Below are 26,968 nucleotides of genomic sequence, written 5' to 3'. Positions count from 1 at the left end.
GAGGCAGGGCTGAGAATGAAACCTGGAAGCCAACATGGAGACCAAACAAAACAGACAAACAAACAGAAAGAAAAAATTCACAGAACTGAGTGGGAGGCAGTGAAGACGGAGAGAGAGAGACCAATGATAGGATATGAGAATTGACTCCGCTGTGCTGCCAGTGGTTTGGAGGTGGAAGGCAGAGTCTGGACGGCATGTGGTGGAGGGGTTAGATTAATGCCGGTCATAGATTAGTAGCTCTTCCTTTAGCTGGCCTTGACTAGGAGAGGTGCTGGCTGTCACATCAGAGGCCGGGCATTTAACTGCCCTCATAAGACTCTCATTATTTCATAAATCTGCAGTTTAGGCACTCAGCTCTGTTGATTTGACCCTCTGCCAGGGCTTAGGGAATGTTTTTACAATCTCCTTAATTTATTTACAACCTTGATTCATTTCTATGCGTGTACGTGTCTGTGTAGGTGGGTGGGGTGTGGGAGCGAAAAACATGAGAGACTAGTAATAGAGGAAGGTGACTGAGCTCATCAGCCCACTTCTGCTGGCTTGTTTGTGCCACTGGAGCTCTAACGTGATAATTCCTGCACCCTACCAACAGGGAATTAGGTTTTATACACATGGTGCACATATGAAATTTATCATTGAAGTATCTGCAACACATATTTCAAGTACCAATTTTATTTTTGTTCTGTCACATTCCTGGCTGTTCCTTTATCTCTGTAGTGTCTTTGTTATCAGGAGTCTGAATCCTCTTGCTGTTAAACCACAGTTTGCTTAACAGCTCCATATGCCATACTCAAAAGCACCCATATATATATACACACATATATAAACATATACTTGAGTTTTACTATACCTAAATGCATGCTTATTTTGCTTAGCTAGACATCCTCACATCCACAAATGCACGTACACACAACACTTGCTTTCTGTCTATATTCATCCATCCTGCAACCACCCAGAGCTCTCAACCTTGTAGCCTCCCAGAGAAAGTGCTTCGTATGAAGAAATCCAATATGATTAAGACTATGATTGCTGTCTCTAATAGTTTTAGCACCCATACCCTCTATTAAGGAAAACATTGGGTTTGGACCACAGCTCACACAGGCTTCTGACAGAGGATCAGCGTGTGCGAAAAGCCTATAATTCACTGTTGGACTGAGTGTGTGCGCAGTAGGTGTGAGCTGTACATACACAGGCACATGAATCTTTCTATTTCCCCTGCATCGCTCTCTCTCTCTGTATTTGGAACACTAGATGTGTGTTGGTGTGTGTGTGTGTGTGTTTCCACAGCCCACAGTGGCTCAACAGCAGATTTGGTCAGCCAACCTGAGAGTTTGTGGTCACCCCAACCAACACATCGCAGGTTTGTGGCTTTAAATGGGCCGCAAATCACTGGAGAGGCCACACCGATAGAGAGGAATGTTGAAGCAGACGGGAGGAGTGCTGGATAAACAAGATTACAACTACTGCAGTTTATCTTCACTAAAGGGCAGAGAATAAAAACCTTGGAAGAAACGGCCTGTTGCAGAGCACAACGATGTATAATAATCATTTATACTCTTTCTTTTTTCCTCAGCCTGTTACTACTGGCAAGGTTTCCTTTTTATATTTAGACATATTCACAGTATACACAGAGTAACAGATAAACTTTTGCTATGGTAAACCTCATTCTCAAAGCAGAACCACTATGTTGGTTCAATCTTTTTACTGTTAAGTCCATACTGTCACATGTTTAAGCTTGTGAATGCACATACTGTAAAATCTGTGGCTAGTTATTTTCGATCATAACTTACTGCATAGTTGATGATGATGATGATTGTAGCAGAATGACCTTGTACGAATGCTCTGATGTAAACCTTCACCTCTTGCAAGAGACATCATCAGTGTGCGATAACAGCTTTTTTCTGTGTTATTGTTATTGTATTCTCTTTGATACAGTGTGAGGAACTACTATAAAGACTGACAAACCCTCTGAGTGATGTTGAAGCTCAGACTGAAAAAGGGCATTCGGTAAGTTCTTATCCACATACATATGCATAACCTTAATGCAGTTTAAATAGGTTTCCATGTACAATTGTCTCCAACATGGAAGTCATCTAGACACTAAAACCATTTTCTGCACATGTTTCTTTAACTTTGACCTCTATGAGAATTGGAACACTTTTGGAGCCAGGCTCATGTAGCCATTTGAGGAACTTTTTGGCACTTCTGCATTGACTTCATTTTGCAGCCCCAAAGGTTTGCCCTTGGCAGCTATGCCTTTTCCATCCTTATGGACACCTCTATCAAAAGGCTGCTTGGCAATATTACAAACATTTAAGCTGACCAAAACTGCCTGTTGATGGGGAAAAAATAATGCTGTTGGAAATGCTGCTGGTTGAAGGAACAGTAGCTCACCTGGGGGGGTTCATGCACCCTGAACTATTGCTGAGTCCTTAAATCAGCATCCTGGGGTGGATTCCTCTTTGCTGCTTGCTTGTTTTTCCCCCTTCCTATCTATGTCAGCCTGTCACTGTCAAATAATAAATGCAAAAACATTTATCTTAAAACAATTGCCTCAGTGACCAGACCGATACTTTACATGAGTACATCATGTTAAGTTTTAAATAAAATCATAAAACTGAAGCTTGCGTGTTGCAGGAAACATTTGAAAATTTGATGATGCACAGACACAGAGCAGTGTTTGGACAGAGACGACTAAACATGTGCAGCTACAACACACTTTTTAGTAGGACAGCACACACACACACACACATATTATGGTACTTTTTTGTGACCCTGGTCTAACCTTAACGTTATCTCCCTCCTGATCTTCCGCTAAGACTGCAGGCCAACTGTCTGCCTGAACTGGAGCCACAGACACACAAACAAACAGTCTCAAACTCATATACACACCTCAGCTTAATGGGCTCAGTCTCACCACAGAGAAAATAATTTCCTATCCAAGCTGCTGTGAGGTGTTTATTTAGTCTTTATTGTTAAGTGTTGATATGCACCCCCTCTTACAATGTCTGGTGTAAACCTGATCTTTGTGCATTATTATTTATTTGTATGTAGGCTACTTGTGTTTTCCTGGTTCCATCAGTTAAACGCACAAGAGTCTATTTTCCACACCGAGCTCCCAGTTCTCACCTCACCACACTCCCTGCTGGGCCAAAGCCTATCTTAATTAACACTAGGGATTTTACTAGATGACTGTTGGTTTAGTAGCAGCAACACATCGGCTTTGACAGTAATGAAGTGCTGAAGAGTGTGTTAACAGAAATGTCACACAAACACATCCAAGCACAGCGTTATTGATTCGAGGTTCGGTGACAATATCTGTCAAAGTAAGCTGAGGAGAAATCGAGCCACATGAAGCAGTGCGTCAGAGTCTGTGGCACTGCTTCATGTGTTTATGTGTTCTCCTGCATGCATGAATGTGTGCCAGTGACCCAATAGTTAGTGTGGTTACGGGTGAGTAGCCGTGGTTTCAATGGCTCCACACACACGCATGTACACACGGGTTTGTCGACAGATGCTTTACACAGTTCAGGGTTACAACACAAGACTGGAAAAGAATAATTGTACTCTGCAGCTCCCGTAAATAAATACCTCGTCCACCACAACCATTGTTGTGACAATACCATAAAGGAAGTAACGCACAATTAAACACACACACAAGTATAAACATACATGCAGTCACAAACACATGCTGGAGCCAAAAATGTTTTTTTAAAAGCCACACACTGAGGTTTACCTTTAGAACAACAGGACTGGCTTGAGAATGTGCACCCCTACAAAATAAAACCCTCCCTCTCCTTTCTCTTGTCCTCGGGTAGTCTCCACTTTATTTCCTTTTACCCCCACCCCACCACCCCCGGACTCCCTGCTCTCTCACTCTCTCTGTCCACATCACCCTCCCCCCACGCCCAACAACACCCCCACCTGGTTCATTTCAGGCCAGGCTGGCAGTGGCCATGGCAACACTCCAGGAAGGTGGGTGAGTCAACAGAGAGCCACAGAGGCCCTTCTCTCAACCTCGGTCTCTGGGGAGGAGATGGTAAAGTGAGGGGACCTCAACCCCCTCAATGAGGCAGAGAAGAGAGGAGAAAGATTGAGAAAATAATACAGGAAGAAAAGGAAGAAAAATAAGGTCCTTTATCCCAGCAGCAAACACTCCAACAAATGTGAGTCATTTTAGGTTGGATGCCAGTTATGTTACCTAGCTTTTAGAAGTTGGTAATGAAAAAACTTTTTAAAGTAACATGGAAGAAAATATTAAAATCATCTTTGCAGGTGAAAAACAAAACAAGATGGATTTTATGATAGGGCATTTTGGAGTTTAGATAACTTATTCTTTGTTAGGGTCCAACCAAATTCATGGTGTTTACTTAAAGAAATAAGCAGACTTTAGGTGACATATAGTTGACATTTGCCTGTTTATTGCTAATTTAACATGTGCAATGATAGTTAATGAAGAATGTGATGTTTGCCTTCTCATGATTGTTGCCACAAATATCTAAATAAATCATTTTGTTTAGATATGCAGGAGTTGATATCAGTTTGATTTGTCATGTTTGAGCTACAGAGAACACTTTGAACACTTGCAATAGGAGGATCTGCTTCCTATGTAGAAATGAGGGGCTCATTCTACAATAGAAAGATCTGAAAATATAGTTTCACAGATGCATCTTTATGTTCTACATGCTGCAGTACAGCGGATTACAGGCATGATGTAGATACTATAGTGGTCTTATTTTATAGGTAATGTGTCTCTTTGAGTGAGTTCATGAGCAACAACTTAGAATGAAGGTGAAGACAGGTCCAGATGAGTAAATGAGAGAGGAGAAGAGGGAGATAAAATGCTTTGCTGTTTGGCTACGGTGCACTGTAACTGTGGGTGTGATGGTTTTCATCAGTTCACACTCAGGCTGTGTTTCCTTGACTGCTGCCAAAATGGTGGACGAGGTGTGTGTGTGTAAGTGTGTATCATCATCTGCACTGTCAGTGTCAGAAGTCAGAGTCTGTAACAACGCAGACACACACATGCATAAATAGAGCGGATTCCTGGGATGGGTGACACAGACACATGTTTATCATGAGGGGATTGGTTGGATTGCTTTCATCTGAAAATGGCTGACTGTTTCCCTCGCTCCCAGCCTGACCCCTCAGCTGTCTTTATCTTCCTCTTGCTTTATGTCAGTCTCTCTCTCACTTTTTTGTATAGCAATCTCTCTCTCTTAGTATTTTAAGCACTTTCTCGTTGTTGGTGTCTAACGCTGACCCCCAAGCCTCCATCTGACTTAACACCCATTGTGCTCTTCTTCATGTCTTTCATTCCTCCTCGCTCTCTGATCCATCTGCTTTTCATCTGAGCCCAAATAGACGAAAGCTGGTGGTTAAATGATGCAGTTAAGTGGGGTGGGAGGGAGGGAGGGGCACTTATCTTACATGTCCAATCAAATTCCTAAATATTATTATTGCTGACTGATTGATGCATGTGGAAAGTGTGCATGTGCAGTTTAACACTCATCCTCCTGCATGTTTATGTGGGTGCATTCCTGCATGCATGCACGAAAAGTGAGTTATTAAGCTGCACCCTGGATGTTTGCCTTCTCATAATAAATGCACACAGATATTTGGCACGCTCAGACACCAGCCCCCAACCCTTAACATGCACACACACACAGAGTAGCTTTCAGTGCGATGAGCTGTCAGTCCCTGTTAGGCTTGGCATTCTCGTTAGCACGCAGTTTAGATCCCCTTTCAGAGGAGCTGAACTCGGGACCTTTTCCCCTCAGCACTCCCAGAGACCGCCAGAAGCCAACACAGGCAGGAAAGCAGCAAACATGAAGGAAAAAAGGACAGACAGGAAGTGAAAGCCAAGGACCTTTCATGATATCAGTTTGTGTTTAATCATTTGTTGAAATGTCTTCCACGCTGAGTGAGTTTTACAATTCACAGAGAAAGTTCCTAAACAGTTTCAAAGCCCACCTCCACTTTTGTTTCGAATAATTGTGTCTTCATCTAAACCGCTAGAAGAACACCCTCAGGTATATCAAAAGGCCAGCTGCAGAAGAGAAGAAATGAAGCTTACCAAAGCACATTTACCTTATGAATAATGTTACCTTAAAGTTTCAATTACATTCCTTCTAAATGAGCCCCCAAAGAGCCCACTGCTGATTAAAAGGAATTTATTTGTGTTTCTCTGGGAGACAAAGTGGAATAGATTTGCTTTTTACAAGAGCCAGATCAGCAGGTCCACCTGGGTGGGCAGTGGTACCCCAGAAAAGCTGAGCCCAAACCAGACATCCTTCAAAATGATTTCATCCACAATCCCTGGTGCACTGATGACTGCAACCGATCCAAGATAAGCATCTGATTTGTGAGAAAATTAAAGGGAAACACCCACCATCCCACATATGTGCCTACTTTTCTTTTTTTTCCCCCAAACTTGGCGTCTTCCCAACCACCATCAGCACCATCCCAGGTTAGACCAAGTGAAGATGGATCAAATTCCTGTGACATCTTAGACATAAATCAGACCTCACTTTCTGAATCTTTCTGTGATTATGTTGTAGGTGTCTGTGAGATGTGAGGAGGAGCAGTTTGGATGGCACGTTTGATGCCACAAAAAAAACCCAGTAAGGCCCACTAACATCTGGTTTTTGTCTGCTATGGGAACCAGATCTTTCTTCCAGGTCAAATGACTGCAATAGTCACTAATGTCTTAATCAGCAGCATAGTAAACATGACACTTTGGTGGACACTCAAAATGTTCCCCCTTTTGCGGTGCATGTCTGTCAGTAAATTCAGCGAGTCTTTCCCATCTCAGACACAAATTCCATCTATCTCCATTCAGCCAGCGTCAACTGAAGTAAAATATATTTTAGGAATTAACCACCATAACATAGTCTCTGGCCTCCCTTCTCCTTATACTGGTTACAGGGGGAAAAAAGACTTTACTGCTGGCAAAGATAATGGAGTCTGACACCTTTTCTGAGCAGGTTTACCTGTGTTTAAAAAATGAGTCTATCCACTACGGTAATTTATTTTAGCATTAAAAGGTTATTGGTTTCCGGGTTGGTCTCTTGTGAGGACTTCTTCAAAGTGATGAATTCTCCACTTGAGGTCTCCTCTAAAAGATCCTAATAAATTAGTGATTTCATTTCCAAGCTGTGGGGATGTTTCATGTCGATGCGTAGAAAATCTGCTTCAGCAAATGTCAGATTTTACTCCTGACCGCATGCTAGTGACAGAGACAGGAAACACTTAAGGAATGCAAGCATAAGTCTGAAAAAATAAACATAACATTATGTAAAAACTGTTATCAGGAGAACCTTTAGAAGATAAGCAGAAATTTCATACAGTGAAAGTCAGCAGGCAGATCAGAGAAACCGCAGAAGTCTTTGTTTCATTCTCTGTCAAAATAATCTATCGCTTGTTAAGTAATCAGTTTGTTCTCCTCTAGAAGCACCTCCTGTATCTATTTATTTTAATCTCTTTCACCTCCTCGTCATTCTCATATTCTCTTTTCATGGTTTCCAAGGAGGCTTCCAGCTTTTGTTTGAGTCAGGGGCCATTTTATGTAAACAGCAGTCGAGTTGATCTAACAGAGTGAAGTTTATGACTTGACCAGTTCTTAGATCAGAAGTCCTCCTTTGATAAACAAGATCAAATGGATCCCGGCTCTCTCTACATTTGGACTAAATGCTTTTCATTACCTACACAGAGGCCAATGAAACGATATACAGGATCCTTTCTTGTTTCAGTAACCTCATTTATTTGAAACCTTTTGGACAATCAGCAGTACTGAGTACTTTGCTGCCTTGGCAATGCAAGACTAACAATTTCACTGACACAACATGCAAATTACAGTCGTATGATGACCTAGCACATAATTTTTTACTATAATAAATCATCAGCCAAGGTCCAATGTTACATCTTTTTTTAATAAATACAATCTAATTTTGTTATAATGAAACCTGCAGTGACTCACTGCCATCCCTCTTTTGGATCAATATACAGTGAGATATCAAATGAGCACTGAATTCACCAAAAAATAGTTCTGAAGACAAAACAGTGGAAGTAATTTTGTGATCATTACTCTCCTCCGCTTTCCCCTCAGTCTTACTGGGTTTCAAAGTTAATGTGCTGCATGATTTTTTTTGTCTTGCTGTAGGAAAATTAGCGCTGGAATCATGATCAAGGCCAAGACCAGCTCAAACAAAAGTCAAGTCCAAGTCCAGACAAAGACTTCTGACCACTGCCTCAACATGGTGCAAATTTGTCAGACTGTTATTGATAGCATGTCGAGCGTTGTATTATACTTGTATTGGACAGCATTTCTCAACAGCACATCAATCCAATTTGAGGGAGTGTATAATCAGTAGCCAGCTGGACAGTCATCTATAGATAGTAGAGCAATAAAGGCAATTACCCCTGTGATTTCCACATAATTGAGACTTCATTTATGTCAGTCTCAGGCAAAATAACAAGACCTCAAGAAAAATACTGAGACATGACCAAGATAAATGAGGTTGGAGTCAGAGAGAACGCCACAACATTAAAAATGTGATCACTAATAGCACGAAACCCAGATTGTACTTGCCGCTGTATGGAGCCTGCAGCGTCGGCTGCAGCAGTGGTCAGCTGGGACCTCTTGTCCAAACATTGTCGTCACTCTCATCCCTTCTTCATCCCGCCCATCCTTCACTGTATCCCTTCATCCATCCTCCCATCCCACTAAATACCCCGGCTGTTAGCAGGCATTAAAAAGCCATTTGCACCACTCTGAAGTGCTTGGATTGGCCGTCACCACAGCTGACTACAGAGGCTTTGAGGGGCCCTGGCCTCTCTCTCTCTCTCTCTGTCTCTCTCTGACTTGCTTTCTCTGTGTCTCTCATGCACTCTCCCCTTTGCATTTTGGCAAGCCGGTAAAATAGACTTGTGTTTCCATTCCAATACTCACTAGCTCTCTGTGAGCTTTTCACAAAAATCTAGGTTTTGGCTGTCAACAATGGCACGCATGCCTGCACTGTATGTCTGTCAGGCTTCTGTCAGCTGCTCCAGGCATTGACACTATTACCTGAGAGAATCTACAGCAGAAAAATCTATCAAAAACACAGGATTTGCATGCCGATCCAGAACATGGTTTGGCACACACTGGGACTAGTCCATATTTTTCATATTATCAGATAGTGTGAAGTTTCACACTGACAAGACGCTGAGAACCTCATCCGCCCAGAAATGGGTAGTAAAACCTGGTCCAACCAGGACAGATGTCAACCACATTCTGCAGCAAACTATAAAGACACAGCCAGACAAAACCAAGTTCCCCTTTGAAAAATGTACACAATTTGAGACCACACGTTTAGTTTAACATATAAAATATTGTCTGATATTAAAAACATCTCATTCAGTTTAACATCTAATATACAGACTACACAGATGCTGAGGTTCAGGAGGTTCAGTTTGATAAAAAGGTGTGGGCACACATAAAGTCCTGGCCAAAGATTGTGTTGAACTTTGACCTTTTTCTTGTTCGTTTTCAGTTCAAGTAAACATGGATTAATTTGGTTTTATGTAGTTAAGTCAGTTCAGTCACCCCCCCCCCCCCCCCCCCCCCACACACACACACACACACATACACACACACCTTCTGTCTTTTAGACACCTGCAGAATCAAAGGGGACTTTTCAGCCATGAAAGAGAATGGTTAGGGATTTTCAGGACAAAATACGATTGCCACCCACATTGGGTGGTATATTAGGAATGGTGTTCCTAGCCGAAGGCGGGTGGTTTGGCACAGAGTTGACAGGGGCATCAGAAACTAATAACTGCATGTGCTTACACACAGGCTTCCCTCAGCCAAGTTAAACTCAGAAGTGAATGGGCTGGTACAGTATGTCCATGAGATTTCTCTGTAGCTCCTATTCTTCTTGACACTCTTAGATTGTCTGTGTCCACAGCACAGCTTCAGGAATTCTCACTAGTGCAGCATCATTCTGTTCCTGTTGTCAAGTTTAGCTGGGAGCACAGTTTAGTTTAGCTTATGGGACCATTTTCTTCAATGTTCATTTGTAAGTGGTTCCCATAGGCCTCTTAAAAGAATAGTTTACCATGTTGGAAAATACACTAGTTATTAATCATTAAGCACACTTTCACATCTGCTTGTTTTAAGTTAAGACTTTTAGCTAAGTTAAGCAGAAAGACTGAACTGTTTTTACCCCATTAAATGACATCAGTAGGGCCTTGCACTACCTACCAGCTGGTTTTGTAGGTGCACACCTATTCATTAGTAATGGGAGAAATAACTGATGAGTAACACACTTTTTACATTTGCAATGTAGCGTGTTTGGGTGGGAAACTAACTATAAATATATAATAGATTCATGTATAGGACTGTCATTGGCCCATCATTTGTTTTCTGGTTGTACATTTTCATCGTTTCTGCCAGCATAATGTAGGTGTCTTAATGTAGCTGTAATACCAACTCATAGCTACAAGAAATCATTGCCTATCATCATCATACACCTAATTACAAGTGATACCAGCTATTCAATGAGCTGATGATGTATCACCTTTTTCTCTGCTTGTTACCTGACTATAATCTAACAGTGGCAACAAGTTGTCAGGAAGTTTCACAGCCTAGAAATGTTCTGACACCTAAACCCTACACATTGTTTCTGTCACTTTTTGCTGTAGGATTTTCAAATTTATATTCTTCATGCTTGCTATGTAACTCCTCAAATCTGCCATACAGTAAAAAGGATAAAAGATGATGTGTATTCCAAACTTGCTTTGAGAGGTTTACCAGGCTGATCCCACAATGAGCTTCTGTTCAGTGTGCGCAGTGATGCAGTATAGCCAGACTTTTAACTCAGAGCATGATTTGTATCCTCAAGTGTCCCCAGACCACACTGAACCACTGGAATATGTGAGTAGAGTGCACACATAATTTAATTTAGTGAATGCAAATGAAGCATTGAAAATCTGTGTACGGATGGATGTCTAATGTCTGGATGAATTGAATATACATGTGGAGCTGTGCATAAACACAGCTCTGGAGCTCTACACATTCCCTGAACGCCCACGACAACAAATTTGTCTGTGACAAAGTCAACTGCCCCACCTGCTCACCATTAATATAAGCTTTACTCCATCAAACCATTTCCCACACAATCCCACATCTGTGATTCACACAACACACACATTCACCTCTGCAGCCCCTCAGGCTGACATGTTTCCCTGCTAATCTGTTTGCACAACTCTGGTGTGACCACAGGCCAATTACACATCGTCACATGACGCACACCCACAAGACAGAATGAGGAAGAAAAATAAGAGAAGAGCCACCCACTGAGAGCCCCTTTTTCTCACCCTTGTTTTTGTCCCGTTGGACCCTGTCATCCCATGCTCCCTCTCCCCAGGGCTCTCGTCATCCCATCCCCTCCACCTTCAGCTCTCCTACTCAGTTTGTGGCTGTAATTACAGCTGCCCATCATTCGGGCTCTCCCTAAACAACAGCACCCCTCAGAGACCACAGTATTGCTAAGTAAATTTGATTTTTCATCTCATTTACGTTCCATAAACTTTGCCATATGTTTGATATTATATTTAAACTGTTCCAGTGAACGCCAAGAGAGTGTATGCTCTGGGAAAGGTAGAAGAACTGTGTTAAGGAAAAAAGCTGCACTTGGTGAATGACAGGTGAAATTGACCGTGATGTGAGAGAACACGAGGGGAAATAACGGAAAACCAAAAAGAGAGAAGAGAGAGAAACTTCACAGCAGCATCCTGTTTTTTTTATTGTTGTCTTTTATTTTGGCACAGGGGAAACTGTCGAGTGGAGAACGTGAAAGCCTTCCTGCATTAATGTTGTTTTTTCTCTCTCCAGTACCACCAAATTGAACAATTTTATTTTCCCTCTTCTCTCTTTCCGGTCTTGCCTGAGTGCCACGGGGTCTGTTCTGCTTCTTTGCTTCTTCTCGTCCCTGTTCTTCCACTTCTTTTTTATAACCCCCTTTCTTCTTTCTTTTCTTTTTTCTTCTTTCTCTCGTGGTAGGGATTGACCAGGTCACATGTCAACAGCAGGGCAGCCAACTTTATCTTTATTTTTTTTATTTGTTTTATGCACCAAATGGACAGGAATTTTCCCAACAGAACAGACAGAACAAAGGCCAAGGAGTTCAGCAGTTCATGTTAGTTCACTTATAATCACTATCCCGTTGTGGTATATGTACCTTGTAGTGTAAAAGAAAATAGAAATAATCCCCATCCATTCATGTATTCACTAAACCACTTATCTTGTTAAAACCAAATTTGGGAAGGCTAATTGACTCAGGCCTGTGTCGTTACAAGGAACTGAAAATGTCATGTTCAACTGCAGTGCAAAGGGGGGTTAGAGACAGGGCTACTGGGCCTTAGCCAAAGGAATAGGGTCATCCAGAGGGCAAGTGCAAGGGCACTCCCTCAGTCAGTCCAGCTCAGAGGGGTTTCTGGGAACTTTAATTTCAAAGGTGAAACAGAGGCCTAAATGCACAAATGCCTGAAATCCCCTGAACTGCTGAGGGTAAACAAATGCATTGATCAGGGGCTGAAGGATTGTGGTGAGGGTTCCAATAACACAAGGCCTCATGTTAATCCAGGTGATCAGCTGCTGGTCCGTTTTTGAATATAGGCTTCAACAGCGCAGTCTCCACTCTAGCACGGTGTGGAGCTTTTGAAAAACAGCCAAAGAGTGTTTGTTAAGGACAGACTCAACAGATCCTTTCTGTTGTGTGTTTCTGGAAGAAGTTTGGCTGCAGTGCAGGGCTGGTGATGGGAGGAAGGGAGTTTGTACAGAGGGTAACGTTTTTCAAATTAGTGACTAAGCTCAGTTAGACCTGTGAAGCTCTGTGTTTGTGCTTTCACTTATCTCTGAAGTAATCTATCCCTGCAAAATTGTTTGTACTGGTAGAGGAGCATCTTGTTAATGGTGCTGGAGCTTGTCTCCTGTCTCCATGTCTCTGTTCATTGCTGTCTTGTCTTGCTTTCCCCTGGCTGCCTGCCTGTCTTTATGACTGTCTGCCTCTCCTATTGCCTGTCTAAGAGTTTACTCACTCACCCTTAGCACTCCCCCACCTATCTGCTTCCCCTTTTTGCTTCAGCTAAAAGATACTCTTTAATGGAAAAGGTGTGCAAATGCTCTAAAATAAAGTTTACGAGTGGAGCCTTGTTTCAAGAGCTTTAACTGGCAGTTTTCACATCAGTCACAGAGACATGCTCAGTTTATGGCAAAGAAAAAAAAAACTTCTGATGAAGAAAAAAAAAAGTCTATACGCATCTGGCTCACCTGTGGCTAAGCAGGAGACCAGGAGTGTTCATTAAGTTTAAGCAAGTTTTCAGGTTATTAGTATGCCCCATTTTTGGACTGCAGGGTGAATCCGAATTTAGTGATTAAAGGGCCACAAATCAGGAATTCCTAAGCTAATTATTACAAAATGTAATGTATGTAATAGGTGAGGGCATTCTGAATCCAGAACATCAAAGGTCAATTTTTCTGACCTTCCTAGTCATACTTATTCACTGTGAGAAAGTTCTCTTTGTGAAATGGGTCTTGGATCTTTCTCCTTCGCAGCTATTTCCACACTATCATACCAATCATAACCATTTATCTGAAATTGGGCGGGCTTTATGTCAGGACTTGCTGCTTGCCACATTCAGTATTTGCAGAATTGCTAATAACACCTTGCGTTTTTCAAGGTTTTACAGCAGAACTGACAACTGGCTGTGGCTGTGGCTCAGAGGGTGATGGTTTGATGTCCTGCCATGGCTGCATGCTGATGTGTCCTTGGGCAAGACACTTAACCCTAACTTGCTCCCTGTGGTTGAGTCATTACTGTGTGAATGTTTGTGTGCTTGTGTGCACAAAAGGGTAAATGTGAAGTAGTGTAAAGGACTGTAAGTAGGTTGTAAAGTGCTATGTAGATACAGACCATTTACCTTCTTCACTGTTCACCATTTTGGATGTCTTTGTGTGTATGACAGGCCAGTTTAGTGAATATGCACAGTTTACCAAAAAATGTTTATGCTCCTCTAACTGGATAAATACACATAAAAAGCCTTACTAAAACTTTATTATTTAACTTGCAGGGTAAACAGTGGGAGACTGAAAATGAGCTTGAACGTGTATTTTGTTTTTGGAAAGGGGGGCAAAGAAAGAAGAAGAAGAATACCTTTTATTGTCACTATACACAAGTACAATGAGATTAAAGCGTCATCCAGTTTCAGTGCAAAAAACAAGCAATATAAAAGTTATTAAAAATATATATAAAAAGAAATTAAGAAAAAATATTTACAATATAAACATAGAAGTTAGTGCACAGTCGTGAGAATGAAAGGTTAAAGGTGCAGAGGCAGGGTGTAAGCATAGCTGAAGTACTCCACTGGGTTGTGTATAATGGGGAAAGGGCAGCAAGGGCAGACAAGAAGCATGGGTCACATTAAAACTGGGTTCAGTGAAAGGGCTCTGCTAATGCTACATAATCCCAAACAAGTCTGGATCACACTACACACATACACACAGTTGTTCTCCGTTGCCACCTATTCATGATCGTTGGCCAGCAATGTGTGAGAGGTGTGAGAGGCTTGTGTGGCTGATGTCACAGGCAGACCGGAAAGTGGGTTCATCTCAGACCACCAAGAGTCCAGCATGGAAAGTTGCATACCTGACATAGTGGCAATCTTTTTTCCATGTTCACCCACATTGGCTAGAACTGATATGCCACACCGTCTGGTTAGATAAATGTTAGGTACTGGTGTTTACCTTTGCACATTCATTTCATAATGATCAGTATCTCTACATTTCCCTATTTAGCCAGGTCTATTTATCAGTAAAATCCTTGATACACCTCTCTTAATGACAAGCAACTAAGTCTATGATGGATGAAGGATTTCCGTCCATTAGGAGTAAAAGACATAAACAATGTCATGTCATCAAATCAAAAGGACTGCAGAGAGAATCGGGTGGATAAAAAGGCCAAGATTTTGTATAAAAATCACCAAACACAGTCTGATATAATAATGTGTGTCTCCAACATTAATTTTAGCAGCAGGCACATGCTGGTCCTTGAGTCTAGTATGCTTAACCTGCTTCAACAAAGGTTATAAAACAGCGACATCCTAAAAGACAACAACATTCCAGAGGGGCCAACTGGGTCTCTGAGGAAATCAGTCACTCACATTCCTGTCTTTGATCAATCAGCCTCTGGCCCAGACAGGCTGAGTTTAACCTCAGCTGTCTTGGAAACTATACCTGCCCTCACCATCGCATAGAAGACAACCTCCATTCCCCCCCAGTTTACTGCTGCTTCTTTCTTTGTGATATCTAAGAGAAATGTATTGTGTTTCCGTAAGGCTACCTGCCTGCAAGGAGACATGCTTTACCTGTGCTCCATTTATTGCATTTTCCACTGTTAGGATGACAAAATAATTATACAGCAGCTGACTACAGTTCTAGGTGCGTGCTTAGCAGCGCTGGTCCTCAGTGAAGAGAACAGTGAGTGAAGTCGAATCCACAGAGTGACGTTAGTTCATGACAATTTAAGCAGAAAGGAACGCTCATTTTCTGCATCGAAGGGAGAATGTGGGCGCAGGAGTAAGGGAAGGATCTGGCACAATGAACACTAAAGTATGGAAGAGCACTTCGCCCGGCACGCTTTACTCACTACCTCAGCGACACTGTGCTCAGTGACAATGTGGTGGAGTCATTACCTCAGGTCTCTCAGGTACTGAGAGTGAGAGGGGGCGTGACCTCTGCTGGATTCACAGACACTGCTGAGAGTTTATAGACACGTGCACAGAGTTTTACAGGCTTCTTGTTTTGCCTGTAGTTGATTTTTCACTGTTGATTATTAACGTTTGTTAAGGTGCAAATCTTACCGTAAGTAAATGAACTCTGGCCGTACGTATGAAATGTTCTTACTTTATAGATACTTGGTTGGGCAGCTTTTTAAGAGTTAATAAGTGCTTTTTAGATGAAAGAAGAGACCGCTGAAAAAGTGACAAAAAGTGATGTATGTTAAACGTAACAAATTTACCATTGAAGTTCCAAACAAAAGGCAAGTGGACTGCTATTAGTTTCAGCATATGTGTTCCTAGGAAAAGGGGGAAGCAGGGATAGTGACTTTTGCAAAGCCAAGTTAACGGCAATTTTTTGGTCTCTTTTAAACTGTACCATAAATTCCACAGGAATTCAGGAAGTCAGTTCTGTAAATCAAGAAAGTAGCAGTGTGTCATAAAGATCATTCAGGTATTTAAATTTTTATGCATGATGTCTATAATTTATTTTCAGCCTCAAATTTATCTTTAAAATTGAAAATGTAAAATATGGTAAACAGAAAATGTCTTTGTCTCTCCTTGTGCCTCCCGTTATATTGCAGGATAAGTAATGAGCAGTTTTTGTATTATTTTCTAGGGAAAAAAACAAACTCTATAATACCATAAGGATTATATGCTAAATAAATTTTCTGTAATTGTTAGCCAGAGACTGGTGTATACAGTAGCTGTTCAAGATATATGATAAACACTGAATATGATTTACAGGGACTGTAAATCTACTCCCAGCTATTAAATCACATTGAAGAAACATTTTCCCCTCACAACTGCTTGCACAAAATTGAGCAAAAGAATTGAGATTTATTCTGTTGTCAAGTGCACAGTGCCACTGTTTTCTGCCTCAGTGCCTCTCTCCATCCCACCGTCAGCCTGCACAGTTCTGGCCAGCGCATAATTGTCTAAGTGCTTCTGGATGGCAGCGGGCTATTTGGTCATTAAGGGGCCTATTAAGTCATTAGTGCAACAGTGGGACTGCCGTCTGCTTGCCGACAGGACCAGATGATCGGCCTGATACGTGTTGCCTTGCAGTTTTCCACATATTTGTGCAGGTAATTATAGCTTAGATGTGAAACACCCTCAGATGTCACGCTTAAAGAGGGAATACACGTCGCCAGCACACTTTAAAGGTAATCTCCTCCTCCCCCCTGGCCTCCTCCCCCTCTCCCACCTCTTTTTCCACTCGGTGTGTGCATGTGTTGATGTGTATGTGTGCAGATGAGCAATAGGTTAGCAATGAGACAGCCAGAGCCTCGGGACATGTCAGAGAGAAAGATAGGGAGCGAGAAGAGGGGAACAGAGATCCAAAAGGAGTGAGGAGGTCAGAGGAAACAAGAGCAGAGTGTAGACACAGAATTGCTTTTTCCATCAGTCAGAGTCTGTGGCCAACACATCCCTTCAAACCCAAACTTACACGCCTGTCACTGAATGTAAATATTTGGATATGGCTAAGGTTGGATGTTACTTAATTCCTCCCTTTAAAGATGTGCTGTTTAGGTGAACTCAATCCAAAGAACACAAAGCAAAGTATTCTGCATGATTTGATATGACGCATGAGAATCTTATTTTGATTTCATTTCTGCTGTTACTCTTAGCAACCCTTGCCCAGACCTTCACTACTCTGGGCTCCGAGCATTATATTAACTGCTCGCCATAAATGCTCATCAAGTAACTGCCATGCACAGCCAGAAAACTCTGAATGTGCACAGTTAAAGGCATTCCCCCTGGATACACTGTATTTTACTTTTACTTTTTTATTGTTTTTAAATCCATTTCAAATTACTGATATGTATCTTAGGGCCATATATTTTAGTAGGTTCAGTCGGAATCGGAAAACCAAGCACAAATCAAATTGAATATCATATAAAGTACAAGTGACTTATGGGAAACACAGACTGTGTGAATGTGAATACAGTGAATGTGAATGTGTCTGGCCCAGACACTGTCACTTTATGACCATGGTATGTAAACTCAGCAGTTCCTATTCTAACACCATGTATTTTTCATGATATGTATTCATGCATATATTGGAAAATCTGAATGTCATCACACATGCACATTTTCTTGCCATGAAGAAATGCATTGTTGTGTTATTTTGGCCACAACTCCTGGCCTGAAAGTGCCCCACTGTGACCGCAGCATGTGTGAGGCTGCAGCGTCAGCACAGCAGAAAGCCTCAGTCTGCACGAGCAGAGCGATGGTACAGGAGCTGCACTGATTGAAATAGACACATCAGACTGTCACTGAAGCTGTAAACAGGCCACCTCCTCACTGGAAGGAGAATGGTGTCTTGCTGAGTGGAAACTGGATTCTGTCACCCACCAGACTCTCATCCTCTAAAACCTGTACTCTGACACCGCTCTGGAACCCTGAGGTGACAACACTTGTCTCTACCACTCCACACTAGCCATGGTTTTCTCTTAAATTGTAACACAAAGGAGTCAATGGAAACTTAACCTGGTCAAAGGTTGAGCTAGGAACTCCATCAGTCTGGGCGCTGCCTGCTCAGCAGTGCCCAGACTGACCCCAGCAGACTGGCAGTCTCCTTACCGCTCTACTGCATGTGGCCCCGCCACCACCTCCCACTGTGACCCATGACCCCTGCCCAGGAGAAAGGCGCCACCGATATGATGTAATTTCTCCTCGTCATGGGCCAGTGGCCCCGGCTGCAATGTGACCTTGGGAAAAATAAATATGGGTGTTTATTTGGTGGGAATGAGGGAGGCGCTTAGGCTGGAGCCGCCCTCATGATTTCCCAACAGCAGCTTTGCAGTAGAGACATTTCATCATCATGTTCCTATGATGAGTATCTAGAGGTGGATACGCCATTATGGTCTGGAAGCAGTGCATCATCTGTATCGTGGTGATGCTGCGGCACCTTCCATCTACTATAATAAGCTAACTTGCTAAGTCATGGTAAACTTTTCAATGTTCTGTTGAGGGAGAAAAAGGCACAGAAAAGAATAGAGCTTCCTGCACCTATGGATATGCAGCCTGAAGTTTCTGCAAAGCTTTCTTCAACCTTTTTCCACTCTCAAAGCATTTGATACTAGCTGACCCACCCAGCTGTCAGCCTCCATCGGCCTTCAAAAACATTGGAGAAAAACCATGCACCACGACCTACCTTTGTTTCCACACCCACTCAAAGAAATATCCACACCTCTCTATGATCTAAAGACACCATAGGGAGGCCTCAGACAGACACAGGACCTGTTTGACCCTAATGGCATCTTGCTGTCCCTCCCACACTACCACCAATGTTCCACTTAATTCACATCCAAAGAAGATGATGTATTTGCTGAACCTCTCTCTGGTGCAAAAACCAACTTCCTCTAAGGTCATGGGTCACCTAAAAACAGTGCCTTAAAAGTACCTGTCTCCCCGCGGTCCTACCATTGGGACCAGGTGCTTATGAAAAACCTGCAGTGTGACAGGTGATAAATTACCAGCTATCACGCTACTTAGAGTCTCTCAGTGACGTCAGACTTACAGGATATTATGAGCAGCCACTTTTTATTGGGAACAAATAATACATAGGTCAGCAAGATTTTGGACCCTTTCCCAAATCTGATCTCTTTTTGCTCATGTTTCAGATTAGCGTTAGCGGTGAGACGCTGCACATCCGTCTCCCTGCATTTTCAACACTCTTTCTATTCCCCAGTCAGGCTCTATATCTCTGCCTTTCCTTTTCTCTGGCGTTTCGCTTCTCTTTCTTCTGCTCCTCACCCACACATTTTCTCTTTGACTCTCAGTCTATCCATCCGTCTGACCTCATCCTTGTTACAGTCAAGCGTAGAGGGATCCAATCAACCATAGTGTTCAGATTATATCACAAATTATTATAATTGAGAATAATGGTTTCCATGTCAGTTTCAGTTCGGCTCTAAATTGTTCTCGTATATATCTGGAAACAAAGAGGGGGGGTTGGAAGCTCCGAAATCTGGTGCTCGTACACAGATTGGGGGAAATTCAACTTATTCATGATTTGACTGGATTTTAATGGCAGTGAAACTCTTATCTGAATCTGAACACCTGTCTTGTAAAACTTTTACTGGCTGTCATAAATTCGGTGCATTCTGCCTTTTCACGGAAGAAAAGTTTTCAATGTTGAATCAAAGATCTCCAGAAAGGCTGTTTACTAAAATTGGACTAGTGCTCCTACTCAACCATGTTAGGATGTAATTTAAAACAGTGTTGTTTTTAGAGGCGGTGCCTGCCACACTAAATGCAGAGCAACAGTTAGACTAAGATTACAGACAGGAGAAATCAACGCCTTAGGATAATAAAAAGTCCAAACCCCTGCAAAGCCCTCCAAAGGTATTAACTCTTGTGCTCTTCATTACTCTGAAACACAGAATGCTGTGCTGAGCTTATTTCTAGGGGCAGTAAAGCTCTCCGGCATGTGCAGGGCATGCAGTGCGACTTTGACAGCGTAGTTAGGAGGTGCTGATGAAAGAGGAGAGGCTGGAAGCCCGCTGCCTCTCAAATTAGCTCCGGAGCCCTCCGTCCTGTCACATGGAGGCTTTGGCCCTCGCAGATTCTGTTGCACTGAAGTTTTGCACACCTGCAGCTGGCCTTCATGTGTGGCGTGCTGTACATGCATAGCACATGTGTGTGATTGTTAGTACGCGTGGTTACTCTTTCCCTTCTGATTGTAGATCAAATGTTGCATTAGGACACGAGATACATCAGAGCATCTTGCTGTCGAGGCTCATCACATCAGTTTTACACTACCTCCCGCTCCACCCTCCATCTTAAGTGACCTCTGACAGACTAATTCTTTAAATAGACTCACGCTCTCTTCTTTTCTTCTTCATCATACCAGAAATTAAAGATGGATATACTCCCCATGTTTTGCTCATCAAGTAATTAGGTTGTTTCACTCTTTCAGTCTCCTGTTTCAGTATGAGTCCAGGAGTACCACAGAGATCCAGACAGACAGTCTGCCTTGATGAAAGAGAGAACTCTCCACTCTTCTCACCTTCTTTAATGTGTTTGGCCTGTGCATTGCTCAGCCTGACACCCATGCTGCAGCTTCAGCTGTTGAGAGTGTTTGTTTTGTGAGGTAGAGGGACATCCATAACCGTAAAGCTGTCTCCAGCAGACAGGTTCCCATCCCTTCTTTTTCCTTATATTGTCTTCTCCCACATTCTCTGTTTCTTTCAGAGAAATATCTGTACATACTCTTAACTTTTACTGTGGAATATAAAGAACAAACTGCTTGTCTTTGGAACTCCTGGATAAAGAATTCTCACACTTTGCTCATTTCCCCTCCAGGCCTGTGTTGGCCTTGTATTTTCTCCAGCTATTCCAGCTGTGCACACACTTGGGAATCAAATGAAAAAAAAAAGTTCCTTACCTGAGAAAAGTTGAGCCCATTCAGCGGGTGACACTGCTCTTCCACTCGCTCCACTGCCCCTGTTGTCTTTCCCATCCGCTCAGCCTCTTGAGCCAAGAACAGGTCCAGCACCGGAGTCCCTCTGGACCTGACATCCCATTCTGTGAGTGAGTTGACCATCAGCATCACCCACACGGGCCTCTTTCTCTCCCAGTTCCCCGCAATAGCATTGAAAAGGTAATCAGCATAGAGGCCGCGGCCTCGCTGGTCAGCAGTCATCCAGTACGGCATCATGTGCTTGACGTAGTCTAGGTGGCGTTTGAGGCGGCGGTACAAGTCTCGAGGTAGCAGGGTCTGCAGGTTCTCTCCGTGTGGGAGCAGCTGGCAGCTGGTCAGTTTGGAGATGGTCAGTGGGTCAGTTAGGTCCAGCTCAAAGAAAACATTGTTGCTGTTGTGGAACGCCTGCTTGGAACTATTGGGGATGAAGTCCCAGACTCGAGTATAGGGCACGTGGATAGTACCAAATAAGTAAGACGGTGGGTGAGGAGGAGCACGCTTTATTCTCCACAGGAAAGAGTTAATGTCACTTTGCTGAGGAAAGAAGAGAGAGGAAAAAATGAAATATGTACCACATTTTTGAGAAAGAAATTGCAACAGAAATAGCAGAACCATCATGTCAGAGTAATTCCACTTTCCTTTAATTCAAGCTGACACATTTTTTTCTCTATTGTGGTTTACTAGCTCGTAGGCGCAGGTCAACAAGTTAAAGATTGAAATATTGAGATGACGGCAGGGGAAGTATGAAGTGTAGTCAGCTCGGGGCTTCGCTGTGAGGGCTTACTGCTGTGGTGCAGGCAGGGAGTTTATAGAGGGGCCTTCTGGGCTGTAAACAGACCCCTGTGTATTGTTGAGGTGCATACCTCGGGTTGCCAAAGCCTCTTTCGGCCTGGGAAGCATTTTCAAGGCTGCAGTGCAAATATACTACTCTGGAGCTCATAAAAGCTCAAACCTGAAAGAACCCTGCTCTCCACTCTGACCTCACTCTGATACTTTTGTTGGTGAATGTTTGGACACCAGGCGTGAAGATGTGATGCTGACAGCCTTCTATATGCTTTATATTACAGGAAGTGTTTGTCTATTGTGGTTATCTTTATAGAAAACAATGTCAGGATGGAAATTAGATAATCACAGTCATTCTAAATGAACACGAGGCTCTATTACATTTAAAATATGGTTCTTGTTAAAGAGCTCTGTAATGTGCTGTGCATGTGCTGGCATTATTCAAATATGAAAAAAAGAATTAGGTTTTATAAACAATATTAAACTTCTGGCTTCTGAGATACAGTGTAATCAGGCATTTGAGGGATGAAACCCATTACTGTAAAATAAAGTTATTCTTAGAAAATGTTTACTTCTTAAATTTAATCAAGATTTAATGAGGCTGCGCTCCAGTTATTTTGCACACTGCCAACCCTGTCTTTGTCATTTGAACGTTTCACATTGAAGCCAAAAGTCGTCCTGTAGGATGTTCTCTTATCATCATAATTAATTGCCATAAACATTCAGTAATTTCTGGCACCGTCCTCCACTAGGCAAAATAAATCAAAAGTGATGTATTTAATTTCGGAGCAGCAAAGACTTTGATGCACTGAGATGTTTCAATTTCTTTCTAAGTTCCTAACTCAATTTTCACATTGGCCCACCCATCACCACACTCTCTAGCAGGAAAGGTTTGGCATTAGTGCATCATATTTTTTTACGCATAGAGAATTTTCGCATGTGCAGCACTTTATCCTTCGAATATGAGTTCAGGCCTGCAGACACACACGGAGATTTTTCGACGTGGAAAGTGTGGTCGTGGTTGTCTATTAGAGAGTGAGATCCCCTCTGCGCTGACTTTTCTGCAGAGCCTTGACGCGCAGGACTCATTTTTATGAGTCAATTACTCTTAACAGAAAACAGAGACCACCGTACTGACGCATTACACATCACATGGAGCGCGATGCCTTCAGTGATCTCTGTCAACTCACTGATACTGATACGGTATCCGCACACATATAAGTACACAGTGTGTGACACAATGAAACAAAAGCGCGTTATCTCCAATCGCCTCTTTAATGATAACAGTAAAGTGCGCAAAGTGTTATTTTAGCATATTTTAAAAATGCTTCTGAGGTCATGTGATTTCTTTACTGAGTATTTTCATTAACACTCTCGAGGCCGGCAGACGGACGGACAGGCGCACTGGCTGAGCTGCGGTCCCTGTGCTGCTGTAACTTCCCTCTGTGTGCGCTGAAGCCACATCCATAATTTTACTAATATGCCCGATAAGTGCTTTTAATAGGCCATGTGTTGTGCTGAAACACGATCACTTCTGAAAGGTCAATGAAACTTTTCCAAATGAAGTCAAGTCATCCGTGGGTGTTCCCCACTGGCGTTTGTCACATAAACAGCCATGAGGTTGGCGAGGTTACAGTTTCTCTGGGCAACCTCTCTTATTTCTAAGGCCATAGCTTTACTTACAGCTGCCGCAATTAATACAATATTATTATTATTATTATTATTGTTATTGTTATTATCAGTTTTACGCAGGTTCTGTGTATAGTTATAATCTAATATTTCATAATAAAAGCGTATTTCCATGAAGGTTAGCGCTTTTGACCTTAATAGACAAACAGGGTTTAATGCGCCCACAACCTTCAAAGCCCGCTTTATAATTACTGCGCCCTCCTGATCATTTTATTACACTTTATAAACAAAAAATTACCACATATCACGAGCGTGTTGGATATTTTTAAATGTGTTTCTCAGTTATGTAGCCACATCTTAAAACTTTACGCAAATTCCCACACGCTTCTGGAAGGTGTCCAGCACGACTCACCGACTTTGGTGCGTCGCACTGCCTCGGTCTGCCCGCTCGCTCTGCGCTCCAGGGTGCCACATTGTGCAGGAGAGCGCTCAGGAAGACCCAGCTGAATCCCGGCAGGAGGACCATCGCGTGTCTCAGGTGACAGGACACTAGTGACAGACAGACAGCTCTCAGAAAGACGTTTATCTCTCTCTCCTTCTCGGTCCTCTCTTCTCGCTGCCTATTCCACCGTCTCCTTTGAAGTTCCAAAAAAGTTACCGGTGGCCTCTGGGCTCACATGTGCAGCTCGGCTGGAGGACCATTCCGCCTCTTCGCCATTCCCGACGCGCTCCGCTTCTTAGTTAAACTTGTTGACAACTTTTCCTGCCTTCCTCCAACTCGGTGAGGAGTCCTGAAGAAGGAGCTTAAAAACTCTTTGGAGAGTTTGCGCTCCGCTGTGGGTTTGGAGCGTCTTGACTAAAGGAGAGGGAGGTGGGACGATCTGAGTGTACCCCCACCCTACTCCTATACACTGCACACACACCAGCTTCTTTTAGGAGGAGGGAGCGCAGGTTCAGAGAGGGATGACAGGTTTGCGTGAGTAAAGTCACACGAAGCAGACTCACAAATAGAGGGGAACAGATCTTACAGACGTCCTGTAGTTTGAGTCATATAGTTTTATATCATAGTTAGTCTCTGCTGATAATGAAACTAATTAAGTTTTATTATTCGGCTGAAGAACTTGATGTGTTTATTTTATATTCTGTTACTGCAGGTGGTTGTATTTGTGAAACTCGTGGCAGCCTTACTGCATGGGGGTTGAGCTCACCAGTCTCTGTTGACTGGATTTTTGTGTATATATCTAAGCAGATACGTGCTGTGTGATATATATACTTAATGATTGAGCTACAGCAGGATTGGATGTGTACCTCTTGTATTATAAGGGAAGCTGTCACCAGGAAAACAGGACTTGAGGACAGGTGGTAATCAGTGCTGGCAGCACAGAGGTTTGTTTTGTTTTGTTTTCAGCAGAGTCATTTCAAAGATGTAAATGAACAATATATCAAAAGTTGTCATATGCTTCCTCTTCAGCAGGATTACATCTGTCTCTGTTCCTCTGTGTTTGACAAGCAATACATTTGAATGGGGGTTTTTGAGTCAGTTAGCCTCGGATCTTATCTTGATTAATGGTCACAAATAAACAAGTCGAAGTAAAGACAACTGTGCAAAGTGTTTTATTTATTTTCAGTCCAGCGCTCGTCTTAGGCTGTGTTAGTCATGATGTGGAGCGGGCGGACGTTGAGAGAAAGTGGCCCCCCTCTCTCTCTCTGTGCAGGTCGCAATGTCAACGCTCCACTACTCTCCTGTGACCTCAGTTATTGTCCAAGTGGCAGACAGTGTGACAGAGTCAAGTAGTGGAAATTTATCATGGGGACCCCTCAAACAAGTGGCACCGGGCCCCTCCCTGCAGGCCTGTGGCAGACAGACCTCAGACAAGCGACTCTTTGTCCTCAGCCGTGTTCTCCCCTCCTCTCCACTCCTCTTCTCACCACTCTGTGCTCACTTCTGTTTTGTGGGCAGCTCTGTTAGCGGCTGACTGTCCCTCTGCACTCTTATTGTATTTTCCATACAGATGAGGCAGATTGGCCGTTTGTGCTGAGAGTCTTTGATCAGCTTGTCTTTTAACAAAGTCTCACGTTGTAAAACTGTGACACTTCTGCCCTTTGACTCCTCACTCTGACTACTTTTTACTGAGCACCATTCATCAAGATTTGAGAATGTGAAAGGTCAATATTTCTTCTTCTGTTTCATGTTTGAATTCACTTGAATGCAGCCCCAGATGTTTCTGATGCATGAAGAAACATATGAATGAATAACACCGCAGAACCATTTTGATCAAATCTAATCTCTATATCCTTATCACTCTGTTGCTGCCCTCTTGCTCTCAGACAGGTGTGGGATTTCAGTTAGCAGTTTCATCTGCTCTAATATGGCCACCTGTGGACTCAAGTACCTGCTTTAACCACACCTTGCAGAAGGCTTCTCTTTGAAGGAGGTTTTCACATTCTTGGCTGGTTTGAAGAGGGGGCTTATGTGCGGCTGGCTGCAGGAGATTCCTGGAATGGGGCCAGCGCTTACAGCATGGTGCACATATAGCCAGGGACGAAAGAAGACTTTAAAGTTAATGTTCTGTTAGCAGATTGCAGAAAACGCTGCACATCTGGGCAGGCATTAGGAGTTAGAGAGCGGGAGGGAGGAGAGGAAGAAAAATAAAAATAAAGAAAAATCCACACAAGATATTTTTCAAATGCATATCAGCAGTCCAGTGTTAACCCTTGGTTTTCATATGTTTGCCTGAATATGCCACACAGGGACAGATACAGATTGCACACAGTGAGGGAGGGAGTGAAGAAATGAAGTGAAGAGCCTGTCTGTGGCCCTGGAGCTCTGTAGATCCTGTGTATACTTGTCCTTGTGGCTCCGTGGCGGATTCTCTGTCTGATGCTGTGCAGAAATCCAGCCGCAAAACCCCAATATTAAGTCACTGCCTCTGTCTCAGCATCATTACATCTCTCCTGGTATGTAATGCTAGAGGTACTTCTTATTTTACAAATGCTATATACCACATGAAAGGAAACTATCCCAATGCATCCACAGAGGAGTGTAACTGAAGCTGTTTATTATGTACACAGGGACCCCTAGTGGTATGAAGAGGAAGTAACACACGGTGTGGACAAAGGTAACCAGGACAGAGTGAGATCGTCGACCCGAGGGCAGAAAGATTGTGCTTCAAAGATATTGTGAGTATGATGGATATGAAGGAGTGGTTCATGTAGCTTCAGGCAGCCAAACATCAGAGACTGACTGTCAGACTGACAGCAAAGGCCACGCTGAGCACACACACACACACACACACACACACACAC

At 42.9% G+C, this 26,968-nt stretch overlaps 1 protein-coding gene across 1 annotated transcript in view; it reads right to left on the bottom strand.

Annotated features, from left to right (window-relative positions):
- Positions 1-24,547, bottom strand: part of trabd2b (TraB domain containing 2B) — a 63,182-nt gene extending 38,635 nt beyond the window's left edge. The window contains exons 1-3 of the mRNA XM_028404777.1: positions 24,321-24,547; positions 24,075-24,211; positions 21,215-21,784 (exon numbers count right to left, since the gene is read on the bottom strand). Of these exons, the coding sequence (XP_028260578.1) occupies positions 21,215-21,784; positions 24,075-24,188 (684 nt within the window). The 5' untranslated portion in view covers positions 24,189-24,211; positions 24,321-24,547. The remainder of the gene's footprint in view (positions 1-21,214; positions 21,785-24,074; positions 24,212-24,320) is intronic.
- Between the last annotated feature and the right edge of the window lie 2,421 nt (positions 24,548-26,968).

The sequence above is a fragment of the Parambassis ranga genome, chromosome 4 (assembly GCF_900634625.1).
Source record: "Parambassis ranga chromosome 4, fParRan2.1, whole genome shotgun sequence".
NCBI lineage: Eukaryota > Metazoa > Chordata > Actinopteri > Ambassidae > Parambassis > Parambassis ranga.
Note: the sequence above shows the minus strand (reverse complement) of the source record. Positions and strands in the feature narration are given on the sequence as shown.